Genomic DNA, 18,908 nt, shown 5'->3' on the forward strand with positions numbered 1-18,908 from the left:
CCCCAAGGTCCCCACACGGCCGCCAGAGGAGTGGGCAGTGGCCTGCAGCTATTCATTACCTCAAGCTGGTTGGGGGCAGCCACGTCGAGCCCCCCACCCCCAGCAGCTGACGGCTTGTCTGGCCATTCCCACCCAGTGAAACTATGCCCCAGAAGCAGCCCTCCACCTCTCAGCCTTATTCCTGTTCCGCTGCCCAGACTTACCAGGATCTGCTCATGCAAACCCAGAGGCCAAAACCCTGGATTAGTGTTCTGCAGTTAACATCTGCGCCAGAGGAATGCTTAACCAGGCAAACTTATCCCCATTTGCCTGCCTGACCATCTGGGAGAAGGCAAAGTGCCTGTGGGCAACCAGAAATGGAAACATCTATTAAGGGGGGAAAGCACTGGTCTTCCTTTTCCGGACTTCAGGCTGTTGAGCCACAAAGCTCAAGATTTCCATCTGTTCCACCCTCTCCTTATTCTTCAGGCTCTATAAAAGCTGCTTCAATACTGTTCCTTCTGACCTGAAATCCTGTTTAATAGCTTGCATTAGAATCAAAGCTGGTGCCGTGTCCTTTCCGCTCTTATCTGGGAAGCTAAACCACATCCTGAGGTCATTTCAATGGGGGGGATGGGGGGTGCCTCTAATTACTGGTGCTCTAGGAGGGTTTGAATAACAAACAAGAGGTAAAGGTTTGTACTCCACACAACCTGGAGTTTCACCAGGAGACTAGAACAGCTGGGAGGGAGGAGAGACCTGGCCAAGACTCTGATTTCCCTTCCGTGCAACCTGCTTGTCCTCGATCAGAGCAATGTTTTGCTGGTGCTGGAAAAGCAATAAGAGCCCAATATGTTCACACTTCCTTGAACTCCAGAAGACAAGCCTCAGAGGAAAAGGAATTCTCTAGAATGATGTCTAGGTTGCAATGGTCCCAGGCCTCCATATCCAAAGTTGAATCAGCCAATGGGACCCCCCCCCCCAACCTTGGTGTTTTTACTGTTTTACCTTGGCTTGTTTATATTGTATCTTTCTGATACCAGTGGAACATGCTGCCACAAGACGTGGTCTTGGCTTCAGAAGGACTGAACCACTTCCTGGGGTCTTTCAGTGCCTCCCAGTCTTGATGTCCGGCACTGCCTCCACCAGGCACGGGGGCCATCCACTTCCACCCCTGGGTGCAGAGGGCCAAGAGCAGATGAGGATGTACCTGGCGGGCCCCTGTGGGCTAGGTGGGCCCAGCCCTAGCCCTAGCCCTAGCCCTCATAGGGTCATTGATACACTAGTGAGGAGGAACTGTGGTTGCTGAGCAATTTAGAGATGTAGTAAAATAAATGAAACTGCCAGTTTAAAGCAGCCCTTCCTCTATCTAAAACACAGCTCTATTTTGAAATAATTTCAGAAGGATCTGCAGTCTTTAGTGTGCAGGTTTCTCATTCAGTCTGAATCCTATGCGTTGAAACACCAGGTCACAGTGTGGCAACTTCCCCAGCCAAGCTAAAAAGCCTGCGGATATTGGTCCACCTCAGCTCCTTTTAAGACCTATTGGTCCACCTCAGCTTCACACAAGCAGCCTAATCTTCTGATATTAGCATTTTACCCTCACTTGGTGCCTCACAAAGAAAGTGTAGAAGAGGAATCTCCCACCCCCACCCCCACTCCCTTCAATTATCCTGCTGTGTATTAGAAGCCACAGCAGACATCTGCCCCCAAAGCTATTAGCTTTGGCCAACTGCTATCTTATCTCTCGGGTTCCCCGCCCCAGGGGGGAAGGTGAGGAAGGGATGCTGGAGAAGAACCAGTCTAGATGTGAGACCCATTCTCCCCTGCCCTGAGGAACACAGGACAGCCAGCCAGCCAGCCCCTGGGGGCCTCTGCAGAGGCCTTGCCATCCCCACAGATCCACTCTGATGGGCTCTCAAGATAAGGCTCCCTGGGGGGGGGGGAGGCTGCACACATTTGGACCCTGCATTCCTCAGGAACAATTCAGGGCAATCACTAACTTTGCAGAGGAGTTGACATGAAAAGCTCCAGCCAGTGAATGAGGGTCATCTGCTCTTTATCACAAGGGTAAACCTCATCCTGGCCAGTTTCTAACCTTTTAACCCAGTGAATTCTTAATTTGCACATGAATAATGGACCGGCTGCAGAGAGTGCAACAACACTCCGCTTCCCTGGCCAACTTTTTAGGCTCTTTGTGTGCTGAGGCCTTAAACTCCATGGTAGATTAAGGTGTTAGATTTCCAAACCCAGCACCCAGTATTACACTGTGAAACCCAAGACAGCAAGGTGCTGAAAGACTTGAGCAAGGATCCACCCTGCTGCAATCACCCTGTGCTTCTCCAGAGGAAGGGAGGAAGGAAGGGAGGAGGGGAGGGGAGAGAAGGGGAGGGGAGGGGAGGGGAGGGGAAACCAGGAAGGTCCCTCTTCCACCTACTGATGATGTCGAGGTTCAGCTTAGCCACAAAGAAAGTTGTTTTGTTCTTCAAGGCTGTAAAGTGATCACAAACCAGGGAAAACTCTTTCCTTTCAGCACAAAATGCTGGAAATTCACCCACCCATCCCCCAAAGATCCTGCAGCAGACAACAGGCAACTTAGCTTAATTCCAATCTATGCAACTTATCCTAAAACAGAGTTCAGGCCTTCTCATGTTAATTGCAGAAGTTATGAATCACTGGAGAATCACAGACTTTGGACACATTTTATGCACACAAGGAAACGGCAGTTTAAAACATCCAAATGCTATCAGCGTAGCCGTCTTGAGGAACAGAGCTTTCGTCACAGGGTGATGAGCTCCCCATTGCGTGTAAATAATGAGGAGGCGCAACATCCCTGCTTGGTGTCCTCCAGACGTGCCTGGGCGTAGGGCAGCCAAAGGGAGAAGACCTCGGGGAGTCCTGTGATGCCCCCAAGCGCAGCTGGAGGATGCCAGGAGGGCTGTGGGCACAAGGCCAATTGGTGGAGACAGGCGAGCTCTGGAGTTGGCTAACTGCAGGGCACGCGTGCCAGACACCCCAAAACTGTTGGCTGTGCGTCTGCAGAACACAGCACACTGGTGCCTCTGAAAGGCTGAGGCGAAGGTCTGGGGGGGATGGGGGGGCTCCTTTATGTTCTCCTGAGAGTTCAGCATGCCGCCGCCTTGCCCCTCCCCCCATCATTCAACACCACATTCTTCACCATTCTTGGGCTCCGCATCACCGGAATAAGACATTTTCTCAGTTCCCGAAGACATACTTTAAGCGTCCCTTCACCCCAGCCTCCACAAAGAAGGCTCAGTCTCTAGGCCTCTCTTCCACCAGCCACAAGGTCTAGCCGAAAGCAATGCCCAGGGAAGGGGAAGGGCCTGCCGCAGAAGTGGCCACCCTCCCCGGAAAGGCCAGCTCGGTTGCCGGGTCAGAGGCTTGTGGAGCCTTACGAGTGTTGCTGCTGGAACTTTCCTTCATCGACACTTTTCCCCTTCCGGCCGGGCACCACCCCTAAGCCAAGCAGAGGAGCGCTGATGGGTAAAAAGAATGGCCTCCTGGTGCCCCAGGTCCTCCTGGACCCTGCTGCACTGGCTGAACCTGTGTCCCTTGGAAAAAGGGATGCCGGGCAAATGGCCCTTCCCCCAAGCCTTGGAGAGCTCACCCCTCCTTGCCCCCATTGCGAAGAGTTCCCTGGTCATGGATCAACAGGAGCAGCCGTGGAAAGGAGCTCCTGGAGGACAGAAAGGAATTCCCCGGCCTTCTCAAGATCAGCTCCTCGGCACCAGTGTGAGGACCGCAGGCAGCTTCTTCTGAGACGCAAAAGCAAGCAGGGATAGCAAACACTGCCACAAAACAGTTCCTTAGCAGTCCTCTGCTGAAGAACATGGAGCCTCCACACCTTAGTTTACTTCCTGCATTATTCTGCACCACCACTGGGGGTAAAATATCTTTAAGGCTGAAAATATAATTGGAACAAAAAACAGCCATGCATTAAAACAAGTCTGTAAAAAACAACCCTGCAGTGATGGGGTTGCAGGCCCAATACTGCATTTCTAACAGCAGCAGTAGCAGCAGCAGCAGCAGCCATTACCCAGAGACCCCAAAGGTATCTTTCGTCTCACCCACCTCATCCTTCTTACAGGACAAACAGAGAAAGTGCAGGAAGACTGAGAAGTTAACCCATCAAAATAACACGCTGGCAGTCTCGTGGAAGCACCAAGTTGGTTTACCAGCAGGTAACTATCTCAAAGACATATTCTGCTTTTTACCACTTGTGGGAAGGGGCAGAAAAACATTTTGCAGCCCAGACAGGAGTGCCCAAGCAAGCAGAGTCTTCCATGCTTCCTGAAATAAACAGGGGCCTCTTTTCTGCCTAGCCGGCCAGCTGTGCTCCTCCTCAGCAGTTCTGCAAAGCAGGCAGAGGCTCAAATGCCTTGAAAGTGCCACAGGGTGGCAGTAAACCAACATTCTTAAACACTGACTGGCCACACCACCACCTCAAGTAGCTTTTAAAATCAATTTGTGGAATAAGCCACCAGACATGATTTACAGATCACAAGCCAGGGTTCACACAACTTACTAAGCCACAAAAAGCCGGCTGTGATGGCTCAGCATAATCTTCCAGGTGCTTAAAAACTAAGCGACCTCTTATGCCATCGGCTGCATGGATCAGAGCCAGCCCTCCTGTCCACGTGGCCAACTTTGGTGCCTCACAGAGGAAAAGTAGCTGCCGTCTCTGTGCCCAGAAGCAGCAAAGTTGGGTACACAGACGACCAGCACCAGGCACTTTCAGAGCATTGAACACACCTGCTTCTTCAAGGCATCCGGGATGGGCCAGCCTGACCCAACCAGAGGAACCGCGTCCATGGCGTGTAGAAACAGGCTGCCCAAAGAAGTAACGAGAACTTACTTGCTAACGTAAGATGCGCTTTCTGGCTGAGAACTGCGCCATATTTATTCAGGGCCAAGCACTGATAGAAGCTTTCATCCAGCGTTTCACCTTGCTTGCTCTCCAGCTCACTGATGTATAAAGAGCCATTGGACAGAGAGTAGATCTGTTCATTTTCAGAAACCTTCACCCCATTTTTGAGCCACGTGATGGTGATGGGGACCTCACCATGTGCCAGGCAGTCTAAAACTACTGCTTCCTTTCTAGCAATAGTCACATCTTGGGGCTCTCTCACGAAAAACAGTTCGCTGAAGCTCCTTATCCCTATGAAAGGAGAAAAATAGAAAGCGAGGAGGAAAATGTTATTTTTGCCAGAGGCCTTTTACTCTGTTTTCAACCCAACATCATCACCCACTGTCAGGAAGCCACGCGGCTGCCCAGCAGAGTGGGTCAGCCTTCCGTCCTTCCCTCTCTGGTAGACAGGTGCACCAGGCGGAGGTGAGGAGGCTGGGAGAGGAAGGCTTTGCTGCTTCCCAATGTTTCCTCCTCCTCCTCCTCAGGATCATCAGCGCTGAGTTGCAAAATGGGGGCTCTAAAGCGAGGCACATCCTCCTGCGCTGCTGCCGCTGCTCTGAAAGGGCCCTTCCCCGGAGGGGGAGGACCACTGGGCAGTGCTTCCCCCACATTTCACACAGGCAGCAGGCAGCAGCCCTGGGATCCTTCAGGCCCTTAAAAGCTGCCTGCATTTTAAATAAACTGACCCCTCTAAGCCAGCCATGGGGGGAGGCAGCCCTAACCCCACGCAAGGATGCCCAGCAGATGGTGACCAGATCAAAGCAGAAGGGAGGGCTTTCTCTGCCGAAAGGACAAGATGGGGGCACGGGGCCGGCGGCGGGGGGGGGGGGCACGCGGATCAGCCCTGCCAGGAGGCCCCTGCGCAACCCAGGGAGCAGGCTGGCCCTCGCCGAAGGCAACCGCCGGGGTGGGGGGGCGCCCATCCGGGGCGGACGGGGAGGGGGTGGCGGGAGGAACGGGCAGTCCGCCGCGCCCGCGCCGGCCGGGACACCACCGAGTCCTCGCCAGCCGAGAAGAAGCGCGCGGCTCCCCCGCGCAGCCAAGCCTGCCGGGGCGGAGGCTCCGCTTCTTCGGGAACCGCGGCCAGAGCAGGGCCGGGCCGGGCCGGGCCGCCTTACTCGGCTCGGGCCGGCGCGCTGCCAGGGCAAGAGGCTGGGCTGCGCTGGACCGCCGAGCCCCCCCACCCCCGGCCGCGCTTCCAGAGGGAGCGCGCAAGTCTGCCCGTCGGGGGTTCGCGAAGGGCCGGCCCCCAGGCCGCCACCTCCGCACCCGGCGAAGGTCTCCCGGGCGGCGCGCACGTGCGCCCAGCGGACCCGGCTCGCGAGGCGAGAGCGCGAGGAGCGGCCGCGACCGCCTCCTCTGGGCCAGCTGCCAGGGCTGGAGGGGGCCGGCCGGGCGCCCGGCCAGGCCGGGATGCGCGGCGCCCGGCCGGGAAGGAGCTCACCTGGGAGGGCGGCAAGCAGGAGGAGGGCGGCGGCGGCGAGGTCAGGGTTCCGGCGGGGCGCCATTTAGCAGCAGCAACGGCGGGGTCTTCGGGCATCGCCCTCCCCGGCCGGCCAGCCCGCCAGCCGCGCGCGCGTCCCTCGGTCCGCAGGCCGAATGGCTTCCCTCCCGCTGCCGGCCCCTCGCCCGCAGAACTCTTTCTTCTCTCCCCCCGCCGCTCCTCCGGCCGCGCACGGACACAGAGTGCAACTCCGGTACGCGCGCGGACAGACGGCTACACAAAAGCGGGGGAGGGGCGCTGAGGGGCCGCCAGGCCAGGGCAGAGCGGGACAGGCGGAGGGCGCGAAGGCTCCCCGGACGCTCCGCGGTCCCGGCGCTACTTTCTGCGCCGCTCGCCATTGGCCCTCGGCGCAGCCGGGGTGGGGCGAGCGACCCCCTGCTCGCCCCTCCCCCGCGGCTGGAGCAGGCACCTGAGGTCAGGGGCTCCAGGCGGGGAGGCGCGCTCCCGCTGCCCGCCGCGCGCCTCCGCCGCCTTTCCCCGCCCGGCCGGGCATCGCGCGCAGGGCTGCGGGGGCGAGGCCCTGCAAAACCTCCTTGCGGAGGCGCAGTGTACCGCCGAGAGCGAGAGCGGGCGGGGCCAAGAGGAACAGCTGCTCGCTCCTCTGCGCGCCCCGCCGCCTCCCAGCAAGGCTTCGCGGTCCCCGAAGCTCCGCCACCCGCTCTCGGCCGGAGAAGCCGCGCGGCCCAGAAGCGGCGGGTCGCGCAGAGGAGACCCCCGCGTACGAAGCAAGGGGGCTCAGGCCGCCCAATCTTCGGCAGGCGCCTCTGCGCCTTGCGGACCCCCGAAAGCCGGGCGAGAAAGCCAAGGTTGTGGCAACCTGCTCGGGATGCGATGGAGGGACTGGAAGCCTCCCGGGACATTGAAGCGAACAGGCCTCGCTGAGATCTTACAACCCCTCCCCCAAAGTTTCTGCCTTTGCAAACAGCTGCCCCTCCCCAGAATGCCTCCGGGGTGCAACCCCTCCCCCACAGCGATAGAGTGAACGCCGATCCGTTCGTGGGAAAGGGTTGGGGTCAAGCTGCTGCCCTGTAACTCGAACTCTGCATTCGCCTTTTTCCACTGGAATTTCTCACCTGTCTTGGGACTACAACTCCCACAATACACACAGGAAGGGAAGTGGTTCCCCCGTTGGGGCCACCCTGGGTGCTCTACCTGGCTGGATATCCTGGCATGGAATGTGATGCTAATGGACCGGGCAGTGGAGGGCTTCCTCCCCGAGTTCTGCCAGTCCTGCTTAGTGGAATGGCGAGACTCAGCCTGGTTCTGGTATGGAGCTGCCCAAAAAGCTTTTGACCTCACTGGGCTCTAACCCCAGCCCCAGCACATGTCCACTGGTTCAGGCCAGTGAGCCAAATCTGGACTGCATCCAGCGTAGGTCAAGGGAGTAGGTCTAGGTAAGTCATGTGTCCCACTGATGCCAGCAGAAGGCACCCACCCAGTCTCCATCCTGAGGCAAGGCTCATCACCTGCTGCTGCTGCTTGTTCACATGCAGCGGATCCTGAACAAGAAATGCAGTGTGCGCAGGATGGACTGGATGACCGTTTAGGAAGGGTCCAACTATGATTGTGTGAAAGGCACTAGAGATGTAAATAGGTAGGTGTAGTTCTTCTCTTGACCCTTCATGGATGGATGGATGGATGGAGGGGAGGGGAGGAGCCAGCAATCTTCAGCTCCTCCTCCATTTCACCTTCCAGAGGGGCAAAGCCCGACAGGGCCTCTTCCTTTAGCTTAACGCTCCTCTCCCTGCTTGTTCTGAAGGGCCTTGCCAGCTGCTGTCCCAGCCCCAGAGGGACGACCTTTCTTGGGAGCCTGAAGATAAACAGATCGGAAGCCTGCAGGCCCGAGCCAGCAAACGCAGGCCGGTTCCTGAGAACAGGCTTCCTTCCGCCTTTGGAAGGATTCCAGGTCACACCAAATCAGGTACTCTGAGAAAGCCCGGCAGAGCAGCAGCCTTCTAGGAAAGGCAAAGCAGGGACTTGTCCGCTCCTGAAGGACGGGACGGACTTGCCTCCCTCGCTGCTCGGCTGCTTAGCGCTGGCTGAGCGCCTACTCCCCAAGGTGCCAGGTGGCAGAGAGTCCCCGGAGCTTGGCCTCTGCAGCCCACCCGGCTCCCCTATCAGGGTGGCTTTTAACCGGCCCGCAAACGATGAGAGAGTGAGGGGCGAAGAGGCTGTGCTTGTGGGTGACGCTGTTAGGACCACCACCACGATCTGTCAGCTGGGTCGGAAAAAGTCAGCACGCGGGTTCAGCCCAAGTAAGTGCCCCAAGTTCTAATGCTGAGTAGCCAGAGAGGTGCTCAGCGCTGGGGTCAGGACCCCTTCTTGATTTATCCGTGGATATTCCCATGGCATTCAGCTTCCCTCTGTCTGAATCCCAAGAATTAGAACAGCAGGAGATGGAAGGCCTTTTTCACAGAACTCTCTGCTGAAATCGGTGTTTCAAAGGTTGTAGAGCAGGGCAGGATTAGACGGATCCATGAAGGATCAAACTCACAGCAGACCCTCTATGCCACCTGTTGCTTTGGGAACAGGATGTGGCTCCCAGTGGATTTTGGAGGCCCCTCTGGGCTGGGCTGGGCTGGGCCGGGCCTGGCCGACCGGGGGATCTCTCCGAGGGGTCTCGCGGCCCCCGCCTCTTCTCTGCCTGGTTTACTCTGCCCTCTGGTGGAAACAGGGAGTAATTGGAAAGGTCTCGGGCACTGGGAATGTCAGCGCTGCCCTGAAAGTTGAAAGAGGGCGTTAAGACAGACTCTGAGGGTGAGTGATTTTCAGATGGGGGAGCACGTCTGTTTGGGATGTACTGTGCTTCCCTCTCAATAAACAGTTTTCCCCTCGGGCAGGGATAATCTATGAACGCCCAAATAGCTCTCAATGGGAGAAATAACCTACATTATCCATCTTGGTTGATGTGCCAGCTACATGTTTTCCTGGACACAGATACCGCTTATTTGCTGCATGGGCACTGCCTATCCCTCCTCCCCCTGCCCCTGAAATTCTGCCAGGAAGTTCTGTGAGAGGCTTTTCTTAAAAGCTGGTCCAGGAACTGCATCTTAGAGAGACTTTTGTTGTTGTTGTTCAGTCATTAAGTCGTGTCCGACTCTTCGTGACCCCATGAACCATATCGCGCCAGGCCTTCCTGTCCTTCACTGCCTCCCTGAATTTGCTCAGTTTCATGCTCATTGCTGCAGTGATGCTATCTAACCATCTCATCCTCTGCTGTCCTCTTTTCCTTTTGCCTTCAATCTTTCCCAGCATCAGGGTCTTTTCCAAAGAGTCCTCTCTTCGCACTTAGAGAGACTGCAGTGTCCCAAATGCTGATTGAAAACCAAGCAATGCACACCTTACACCTGCACTAACTTATAATTAGACCACCTTTGAAATCTTGTTATGATGAAAACAATATTGAAAACTTGGGTCCAGGTGATCTGAATGTCACTGCAGTTCTTGAGAGAATTTGGTGAGACTTCATTGATGAAAGCCTATGCAGATCATATGGTGATGTCTTGAAAAATAAGCATTTTCTATGATCACACCTAGCCTCTGTTTTGCATCTTTTCAAAAACATACCTGTTTCTCTGAGTCTTTGCTTCCAAATATACTGGATTTAATATTTGCTGCATTTTTAGATTTCGACTTTTCAGCATGTGGAGTACTTTTAAGGTGCAGTGCAAAATACTAAATACCCATATTGGCTGATGCTCAGCGCCTAGTCTTTCACTGGGAGCCAGTGAAGGTTTTGGACTCAGGCTGGAGTGATCCATCTTCCAGCCATGGAAGCTCTCAGGCGATTTGAAAGGTCCCAGTTCAGCCTGGCACACAGAGGTGGCGTTGTGGGGCAAGTGGGAGAAGGGAGTGCTATGCAGGGAGTCAAATAAGCACACGACTTCTGGTCACTGCGTGCCACGCGGCTGTTTAGCGCCATCTAGCATCTCGGCAAAATCGTCTTACCAGCCTCCCAGTCCAGGCCAAGCGCTTCTTATCATTGCCCTGCTGTGAAAGAAAGTCTTGCTTGATCCAAGGTGAGACCTGAACCCTACACCAGAGTAATTTTTCTGGTCCAATATGATAACGTAACCCCATTTGAAAGTTGTTTGAATTGCATTAATTCCTCCTTTTCAAAGACGGCATGCATTGACATTCAGGCACATCCTGTCTTCTATTTCAAGACAGAGAGGATGCATCTTAATGCATATTGTATCAGACCAAAAACGACCAAAAAAAGCAGATTGAGAGGGTTTTGAAAAGGCAACAAATGTGTTCGCCGTTTTTATTAGGGTTGGTCGCACAGTCAGCCAGATGTTTAGACTGGATTTGGCATTTCTGTCCCCCTCTCGAGTCCTTCCCAAGGACCTGGGATGGGCAGATGTTGTTGTGTGATGGGGTTAAAGGGATCGTTGCAGGAGGGAAGCTGTTCCAAGGAAAGCTGTCTTTTGCACTTGACTGATGGCGATTTTGTCAAGGCCGATGGTATTCCAGGGGTGCTCCAGAAGTTGTTATTGTTGCTGTTATTGTTATTATTATAAAATTCTATTATCTTAACTGGGAAGAAGCATTTTAAGACCACAAAATAACTAGTCACGCTTCGGCTAATAGGTCTGCTGACTCAGGTGGGTGGGAGGTACGCTGTGTGGCTCAGCCTTGGGTGGGATCTCCTCTTAGCTTTGTTACTGGGGGAGCTCTGGGTCTGAAGTGCTCCCGGACTCAGAATTCCACTTCATTGCTGCCCTCAGCATCTAGGGTTCAGCTCCAAGGGCAGAGCAACTACTTTTGATCAGGACTGCAGCTGAGAGACTTTGTGTGCGTAGGTGGGGGATCAGAAGCACATCATAGGCCCTAGTGTGACAATGGTCATTCTTACAGCGGATGAAGGTGCTGACCAGGAACTGGGTTTCCAGAGAAAGTCAGCTCTGCTGCAGAACAGGTTTCTACGGGGCCGCCCTGCTGCACAGCATGCTATGCATGGTCACTTCATCTTCTGCGATAATCTCCCAACCCTTTGCACAGAAACGGGAAAGCCGCATGAGGATGCCAGGGCTGAGCGCCTTTGATGCAGCAACTAGCTCCATGATGTGTGATTCTCACCTCAGGAGAGTCTCTGCTGTCAAAACTCTCAGCGTCCTCCATTATTTCATGTTGATGGGCCGAAGCATGCTGAACCTCCAGGTGAACACAGCCTCCTTCAACATCTGGTTCACAATCTCTGTTAAAAAAAAAATCCTATGGCAACTGGATAAAATCTTGGGGTGTCACGTTTTTGAGGAAGCGGAACTAGCAAGTTTGGCCTTGGCACAGAACCTATCAATCTGACCTCTATAAGGAAGATGAATGCTTGAAAGTAGTGATCCATGGACAACTGACCTGAGAAGGACAACTGACCTAAAGGGATCAGTTCTACAAATGGCATCTTCTCTCTGTCACAAACAGTGCTTCCTTTTAAAAAAGCAGTTAGAAAGGGTCTGAAACAGACCTATGCGGCTACAGCCACTTTCCCTACCTTGTACCCTCTAGATGTTTGAGCACTACAACTCCCAGAGCTCTGGGCCTGTTGACAGAGGACTCCGCATTTCCAAATCACGATTTGGATGAGGAGTTGGAAGGAATCCTTCCCACTCTGCAGATGAGCGAGGGTTGGACTTGGCCCTTCCTGCTTTATAATTCTACGACTCAGAACTGCAGCTGGAAACCTCAAGAGACAGAAAGCTAATCTGTTAAACCAACCCCAAAAAGTAAAACTACAGCAGACCAACTGAAATAAAAATACAGAATGACCTACTGTGGGGTTGCCCTTTTCCACTGGGACCTTCTGACTTCATGGTGGACACAGTAGGTCCTGCCCAGGACATCCTGTCTTTCTTCCCAGCCTTGAGACAGAGAAGACTCTTGCTCCTGCAGTTGGCAGGTTGCATCTGGCTGGTCCAAGATAATCCTTCCAGGCTGCAAATAACAAAAAGATGCCACTGTCATGGTTCTCTAACACCAACAATGCACACCACCTAACACTCCAGCAGGCAATGCCAGAAAGGCAGCTGATGTTTCCTTGCTGCTGTCATGGAACTCTCACACATGGCGTTTAAACCTTGTACAAACAAGGGCAACCTATTTTAGATCCTTCCTATGAAAGGAAAGAGAAGAGAGGAGTCTAAACGTTTGGACATAGCCTTGGGGCCTGAGAAATCTTAATTCAGTCTGATTTGTAAAGAAGAAGGCTATATGTGGTAAGAGCAATTACTTAATTTAGTATCAAATTGTATTTTGAATTATTGATAATGGATGCAGTTATTTAGTACTATGATCTGATATCTGCAATAACTCGTCATATAATGAGGGGAGTCAAATAAATTCCTAATGTCATGAAGTATGCAGGGTTTCATTCAGTCTGAAGGCTCCAAATAAGCAAATGCAAGAGAGAGGAATTGTTTCTCCTCTATTCAATTATTACACAGAAGGAAGGAAGGAAAGAAGTGCTTTATGAAACTCTTTTGGAATTCCATAGCTATATAAAAGTCATGTCCAAGGATTATACTGATCTGACTTCAGAAGATGATCATCTTCCCCAACCTGGTGCCCTCCAGATGTGCTGGAACTTCAACTTGCAGACCAGTTGACAAGGCAGAGGCTGTACACATCTGGAGGGCATCAGGTCAGGGAAGGGGCTTGAAACACATGGCAAGAAGAGTACGTGAGCAAGGCAGCTCTCAGGGAGGGCCTTCCTATGACCAGATCCAGAATTCCAAGGGCTCTAAACGGGCTGAGGCTGGACCACATTTTACACAGAACACCCACCTCCAACTCTTCGGCTTGCTCTGTACCTTCTTCTTTGCACCCACTGCTTTTAGGCATGTAAGTCATTTTTAACCTGAGATGCCCCTTTACTCTGGACTTACGGCTGCAACAAAAAATGGACCCCCCCCCCCAAATAAGATATCTGTGGGACCCAAGGGCAAAAGGATCTTCCTCTTTGTATGCCCAGCCTCCAATGAGAAACATCTGGGCCTGTACTAGAAGATACAGCTGACACGGGAGGGGCATCCTTGACAGCATCTTGCTCCCCTTCTAAAACCATCCAAGATTGTGAAAGTCATCACATCACAACCAGTGCCATTGTTTAACTCTGTGTTGCTGCATGAAAAGGGGTTTCCTTCCATCCCCAACGCAGCTTCTCTAGATGCTCCTCAGTGATTCCAGCAGAAAAGAGGGGGGAAAGGTCTGCCTCTCTACTTCTGCCATCTCATGCCTACTTCTATGCAATTTTATCACATCCCCCATGAGAGAAAAAATATGATTTTTTTTTCCAATCAAAAATGTTCCAGAACATTATCTAATCCCCAGCATTTTGATTACTTGGGCTGCTCTTCTCTGTATCTCTTTAATCTTATTTCCAAGGTGTGATGTGAGATGGGCAGTGACAAATTTGAAATATAAATAAATAAATAAAACATAAATGATGGCCAGCAGCAGGAATGCCTTTCTCCAGCTGCACACTCCTTGCCAAGCCACTGTTTCCAGCATTTCCTTTGTGCATCTTAGTGACCATGTCTGAGCTTCTCCTTAGGACCAGGTTCCCATTGTCTAGAAGATTTCTTTTCAGCAGCAGCTCCTCTGAAAGGACTCGTTAACCATGCTGCTGCCCTCTTAGACGAACTTCTACTATTTTGGAGTAAACCCGAGGCATTCTGGAGACAGGTGACCCTCTCCACAATATTCTTTCTTAGAAGTTTTCTATGTTGCTGCTAAGTGTGAATTTGCTGGACTTTGCTGACAACTTTCCACTTCCCTCTAAATGACATTTTATAAGACTGGGGTCACCATTCCCAACCCAATTTTCACTGGAGGTTTCATTTTAAAAGCTACCCACGAATCCTGCCCAGGGTCTCCTGCTCAGGTGAGTGCAGCTGAGATTGAGCGTTTGTGCTTTTCTTCCCAAAATGCCTGTGCTAGAGCCCACAGTGGCTTCAGGAGCCAAGAGGCCAATTACCAGAATGAAGATAGAGAATGCGGTTTTCTAGATCTCACGGTTACTACCTTTCTTGGATGAAGGTGAAGTCCTTCAAGGTGTATGGCCTCTCGGTAGTCGGATTCTCTGTCCAGAAGGGGAAACGATCACTTAAGGCATAGGATGCATGATGTAATCAAGACAATGTTTTGCAAACCATTTTGCAAAAGGCATTTCACATAAGCACGGCATCGTGGCTTAATGGCCACAGCAAAGGTGCCTACTAGCCTAAGAGGCAAGCTCCGTCCTGCCCTTCAGCTACGATCAAGTGATCAAGTCAAACTTCGGTCGCAGCCTCCTCAGGGGAAGGTGGGAGGAAGAGGGTGGTTAGGATGTCATAAAATTAGGCACAGAAATAACAGGACATTGGGAACAGGAAGCCAGCAATGTTAGGAGATGTAAATAGCTGCCAACTGTTTTATGGAATCACATGGGAATAACTACAATTATTTCAGTAAAATGGAACCCGCAGAAATAACAGGTAGATTTTTACAGACATTTTTTTAGAACGTGGAAATGTTTTAAGATCCAGATATTTGTTACATCCCCACCTGGTGGAGGTTGGCAGGAACAGCCGGACTCCAGAGGAACCCAAATTAAAGCACTGTGGCCAGTGACTTTCGGCAAGGCTCCTCTAGCACAGTAATGTCTCCCCGCATCCCTCTTTGTCCTCTGTCTTTTGTTTCCAGAGGATACCTAGACAATTCAGGGAACTCAACTCTTCCAGGGAAGTTTTTTTAAGTTCTCAAACATGTGCACCTCAGAGCAACTGTTCACAAATGCAGTTTAAAATCAAAGCGATTAAAAAAACCCAATTATTATTATATTATTAAATATATACCCGCCTTTCTATTTGCATAAACACTCTATGCAGGTTACAATAATTTTAAAAATACAAAATATATGCAAATTAGCTAAATTCACTTTAATCCATATATATAACTTCACTCCCGTGCCTAATCAAATGCATTCTCTCTTCTAGCCCCTGCCAGCAAACAGAACAAATATTTGCAAAAATTATTAGCGGAGTACAGGTAGTCCTCCACTTGTTCAGTGACCGTCCAAAGTTGCGTCGGTGCTGAATGAGTGGTACTTACGACCAGTCCTTGAAATTTCAACTGTTGCAGTGCCCCTACGGTCATGTGATCGCGATTTGGGTGCTTGGCAACCAGTTTGCACTTACTATGATTGCGGTGTCCTGTGGTCATGTGATCACTGTTTGTGACCTTCTCTGCTGGCTTCCCACAAGTAAAGTCAATGGGGAGGCTGGCAGGGAAGGTCACAAGTCGCTCTGGTAAGTCTCCCTCACTTCCTGCACACTGTGCTGCGCTCTCCTTCCCTTGGCCTCCCTGTGCTCATGCCACACCACAGCACCCTCCTTCCCCAATTCATGTGCATTCTGCCCTGGGGCTCCCCTGCACACCTGCGGCACCACCATGCTTCTTACCGGAGACTCCTGCTTCTTCCTGCTTAATGACCTGCACGTCTTGGGGTTACAACGGCAACCGGGACTGCTTCGATTGCCATCGCTAAGCGATGCAGTCATGTGACATCACGCTTTATGACTGCATCGCTTAGCGACAGCAATCCGGGTCCCAATTCCGTCATAACCCAAGGGCTACCTGTATTCTAATCAAGAATATAAAAACATTGTTTTGAAGAAGTTCTGAATGAATACAAGCTGGCAGTTGACAGAGAGGAACATCTACTTGGCCAAGAAAGTAATCTCTTGTCTAGGGAAAGGAAAAAAAAAATTGTGAAGCACAGCCGTAAAAAGTGCTTTGATATCCACGTGGAATGTGTGTGATTCCACTTTCCACACAGAGCAAAACCTATCTTTACAAATAAAGAGAAATTGCTTTCAAGAGAGAACACCAAGAACCCAACAGTTAGTCCCCGAGCTATGTCTATTATTGACATTTGCAGGAATGGGACTCTTGACTATGCTGGAATTCCACATACATGCATGTGCGTGTGTGTGCACGCATGCATATGCACACACACACACACACACACCCAGAGCCTAATCTCTGCCTTGCATTCTGTAGAAAAGTGGATGTATCAGCTTGGACTCCCCCAGCCCCAATCTCAGGAACAGCTGCGTTCCATCTGTTTTTTCTTCAAAACCCCCACTTACTCAGAATATTCTGCCCCCCCCCCCCCACTGCATGCTAGGCTAAAAAAGACGTTTGAATATATCTGTTAAAAATACAGGTGTAAGGTCCCTACAAGCATCTCACAACTGAAAATGACCATAGAAGATAAAGAACAGCTTGCAATGGTTAGTAGGACATCCAAAATCCACACTAGGTCTTCTCAAATGAAAAAGATTACTTTTTTAATGTCACATACCCATTATGATAATAACAACAGCAAATCTCTTAAAATGACCTACCAGGCAGTTTTCATCAAATACTTCAAAGAGAAGCCAATGCTTCTCAGGAATAATCTAAAACAAACGGTACAATCTAGTTACTTTGTTTTGAAGAAAAGCAGAATTAACTAGTAAAAATGTGTTTTGCACCAGACAGGGAATGTGCAATTTCCATCCATCTGAGGGCAGCACCAGGCTTTATGCAGGATGTCAAGGATCTTTTTCCAAAAGCGGATGGGTTAGAAACCATGGGGGTGAGGGTGGGGGGGTGGTGGCACATCTTACAGAGTTTTAAGGGATGAAATGGATATCTGAAATTTCTGAAAGATTTAAAGCATTTATTTTGCCCTTGTCCTTCACTCCATTCCAGAAAGTGCAATGCAAAAAGGGGACGGTTTTTTGGCCCCAGCCCTCAGGGTTGCAAAATGATTCCACCCCTATGCTAGACTGGACTCACTGGGAGTTGGGCAGCATATAAATTTATTAAGTTATTATCATCATCATCATTAACTTAAAACAGTGTGTCTTACCCTATGTCAGATTACTTTGTTTAATCTGATACATCAATATACTGTACCACAAAGCCATTTACCCGAAATGCAAATTCTTCATTCCACTTTGGATTCAATGTCTGTGAGTAAAGAGAGAGTAAGTTACTACACAGAATACAAAGCTGTCCTTTGCTGCAGTTTCCCCCAAATGAGTGTCCTTCCCAAAAACTCCAGCAGAATGAACCTCTCGGGCCATCAGGTGAAGGTGCCACCAGTGAGAAGCAAATTGCAGAGATAGGTGGCATCAAGGAAGCTGGAAGGAAATGCAGATCAGCAAAAGTGCCCCAATCACCCTCCCTCCCTCGAATCATTCTGTCTTGCACAGAGCAAAGATATAGCTGCTTTCGAACATCTGCACTAAACCACCATGATGTTTGTTCGGTTTAAGGTTAGCCTCAGCCACTGTGATTTGTAAGCCATGGTTAATGGCTCAGTGCAATGTGTGAATCAGGCCACAAGGCTTGTTCAGCAAACGAAGGCTTCAGCTATGTGTGAACTGACCCTTGTATCTACAGTCAAAATATAGCAAACAGCATTCAACGCTTCTCAAAAGTACAAAAAGTTATCTTTTAAGTGTATATCATTTTGCCAATGTATGTTGATATTTTGTAATAATAGCTGTTTTAGGCTACAAATAAAACTTGCCCAAGCAATTGCTGTTCCACACCCACCTGATTTTGCATCAATTCATTATGGGAAAATGTGAAGTCTAAACTTTTTAACAGTTTTTGTTTGAATGCTGGTAAGAATCCTTTCCCTTTCACACAAGGATCACTGCGCAAAATGCAAGAGGCCGCATTATTTGGCAGAGCAGCGAAGGAGCCCAAAGGCCCGGCGTCCCGCGGCCGATTCGCCCAGCAGCCAGCCAGAGGCCCACGGGGCAGAGGGGGCTCCTCCCGCCCAGTCAACAGCCCTGGGCCCCAGGAGGCACCCTCTGAACTATGCCAATCTCCTCCTAAACCAGAAGAAACTCTCACCGTGGTTTGTTTAATCCGGAACACTTTTGGAGGCTTGCAAAGCAACTTACTTCGGCCACGCCGCCCTCCCAGAGCGCTCACAACCCAACTCTTCCAGGGGGCTCCGAGGGACGGGTCGGGAGGAACGCCCAGCTTCTCCGCAGCAGGCCCAACCGCCGCGGGCCCTTCCCCAGGACCGCGTCGGAGGCGAGGCCCGCGCCCGTCCCTCCGTCCTTCCTGCGGGGCCCGGCGCCGACTGCCGCGTCCGCATCGCCGCGGTCCCGCTCCTTCGCGGCCCTCGCCCCTCGCCCCGGCGGCGTTCTCTCGGGCGTCTCGGCGGCGCTCGGGGGCCGACCGACGAGGCCTGGGGGCGGAAGGCCGCACCAACCCTGCCCGCAAGCAGCGGCCGCGCCTTCCCCGGGGAGTCGCCCCGCGGCCAGCCCGAGCCTGCCTCGTCTCCCCGCTTCCGCCTGCCCGGGTTTCCCCACGGCTTCCTGCGGCAGCACCATGAGGGCTGCCGCTGCAACGAGGCTCCCGGAGGCCAGCCGCTGCCCGCCCCGTCCCGCCCCCCCCCCCGGCTTCGCGGAGCCCGGCAGCCCCGCGCCCTCCTAGCCCCGACGC

General features: G+C 51.9%; 2 protein-coding genes across 3 annotated transcripts in view; both read right to left on the bottom strand.

Moving 5' to 3' along the window:
- PRTG (protogenin) overlaps nucleotides 1–6,432 on the bottom strand; it is a 42,827-nt gene extending 36,395 nt beyond the window's left edge. The window contains 2 exon segments of the mRNA XM_088148192.1: nucleotides 4,856–5,158; nucleotides 6,354–6,432. Of these exon segments, the coding sequence (XP_088004318.1) occupies nucleotides 4,856–5,158; nucleotides 6,354–6,417 (367 nt within the window). The 5' untranslated portion in view covers nucleotides 6,418–6,432.
- Nucleotides 6,433–10,641: 4,209 nt separating this feature from the next.
- The window catches only part of RFX7 (regulatory factor X7), a 28,852-nt gene continuing 20,585 nt past the window's right edge, over nucleotides 10,642–18,908 (bottom strand). The window contains exons 11-15 of one of the 2 annotated variants that reach the window (XM_088148210.1): nucleotides 17,373–17,411; nucleotides 16,802–16,855; nucleotides 14,436–14,493; nucleotides 12,187–12,347; nucleotides 10,642–11,613 (exon numbers count right to left, since the gene is read on the bottom strand). The gene's annotated coding sequence lies outside the window, so the exon portion shown is untranslated. Of the gene's footprint in view, nucleotides 11,614–12,186; nucleotides 17,412–18,908 lie in introns of both variants that reach the window. The other variant, XM_088148211.1, reaches the window with a different exon arrangement.

The sequence above is a fragment of the Python bivittatus genome, unplaced genomic scaffold (assembly GCF_059951505.1).
Source record: "Python bivittatus isolate LINGU-HERP-01145 unplaced genomic scaffold, Pbiv_v1 ctg000530_np1212, whole genome shotgun sequence".
Taxonomy (NCBI): domain Eukaryota; kingdom Metazoa; phylum Chordata; class Lepidosauria; order Squamata; family Pythonidae; genus Python; species Python bivittatus.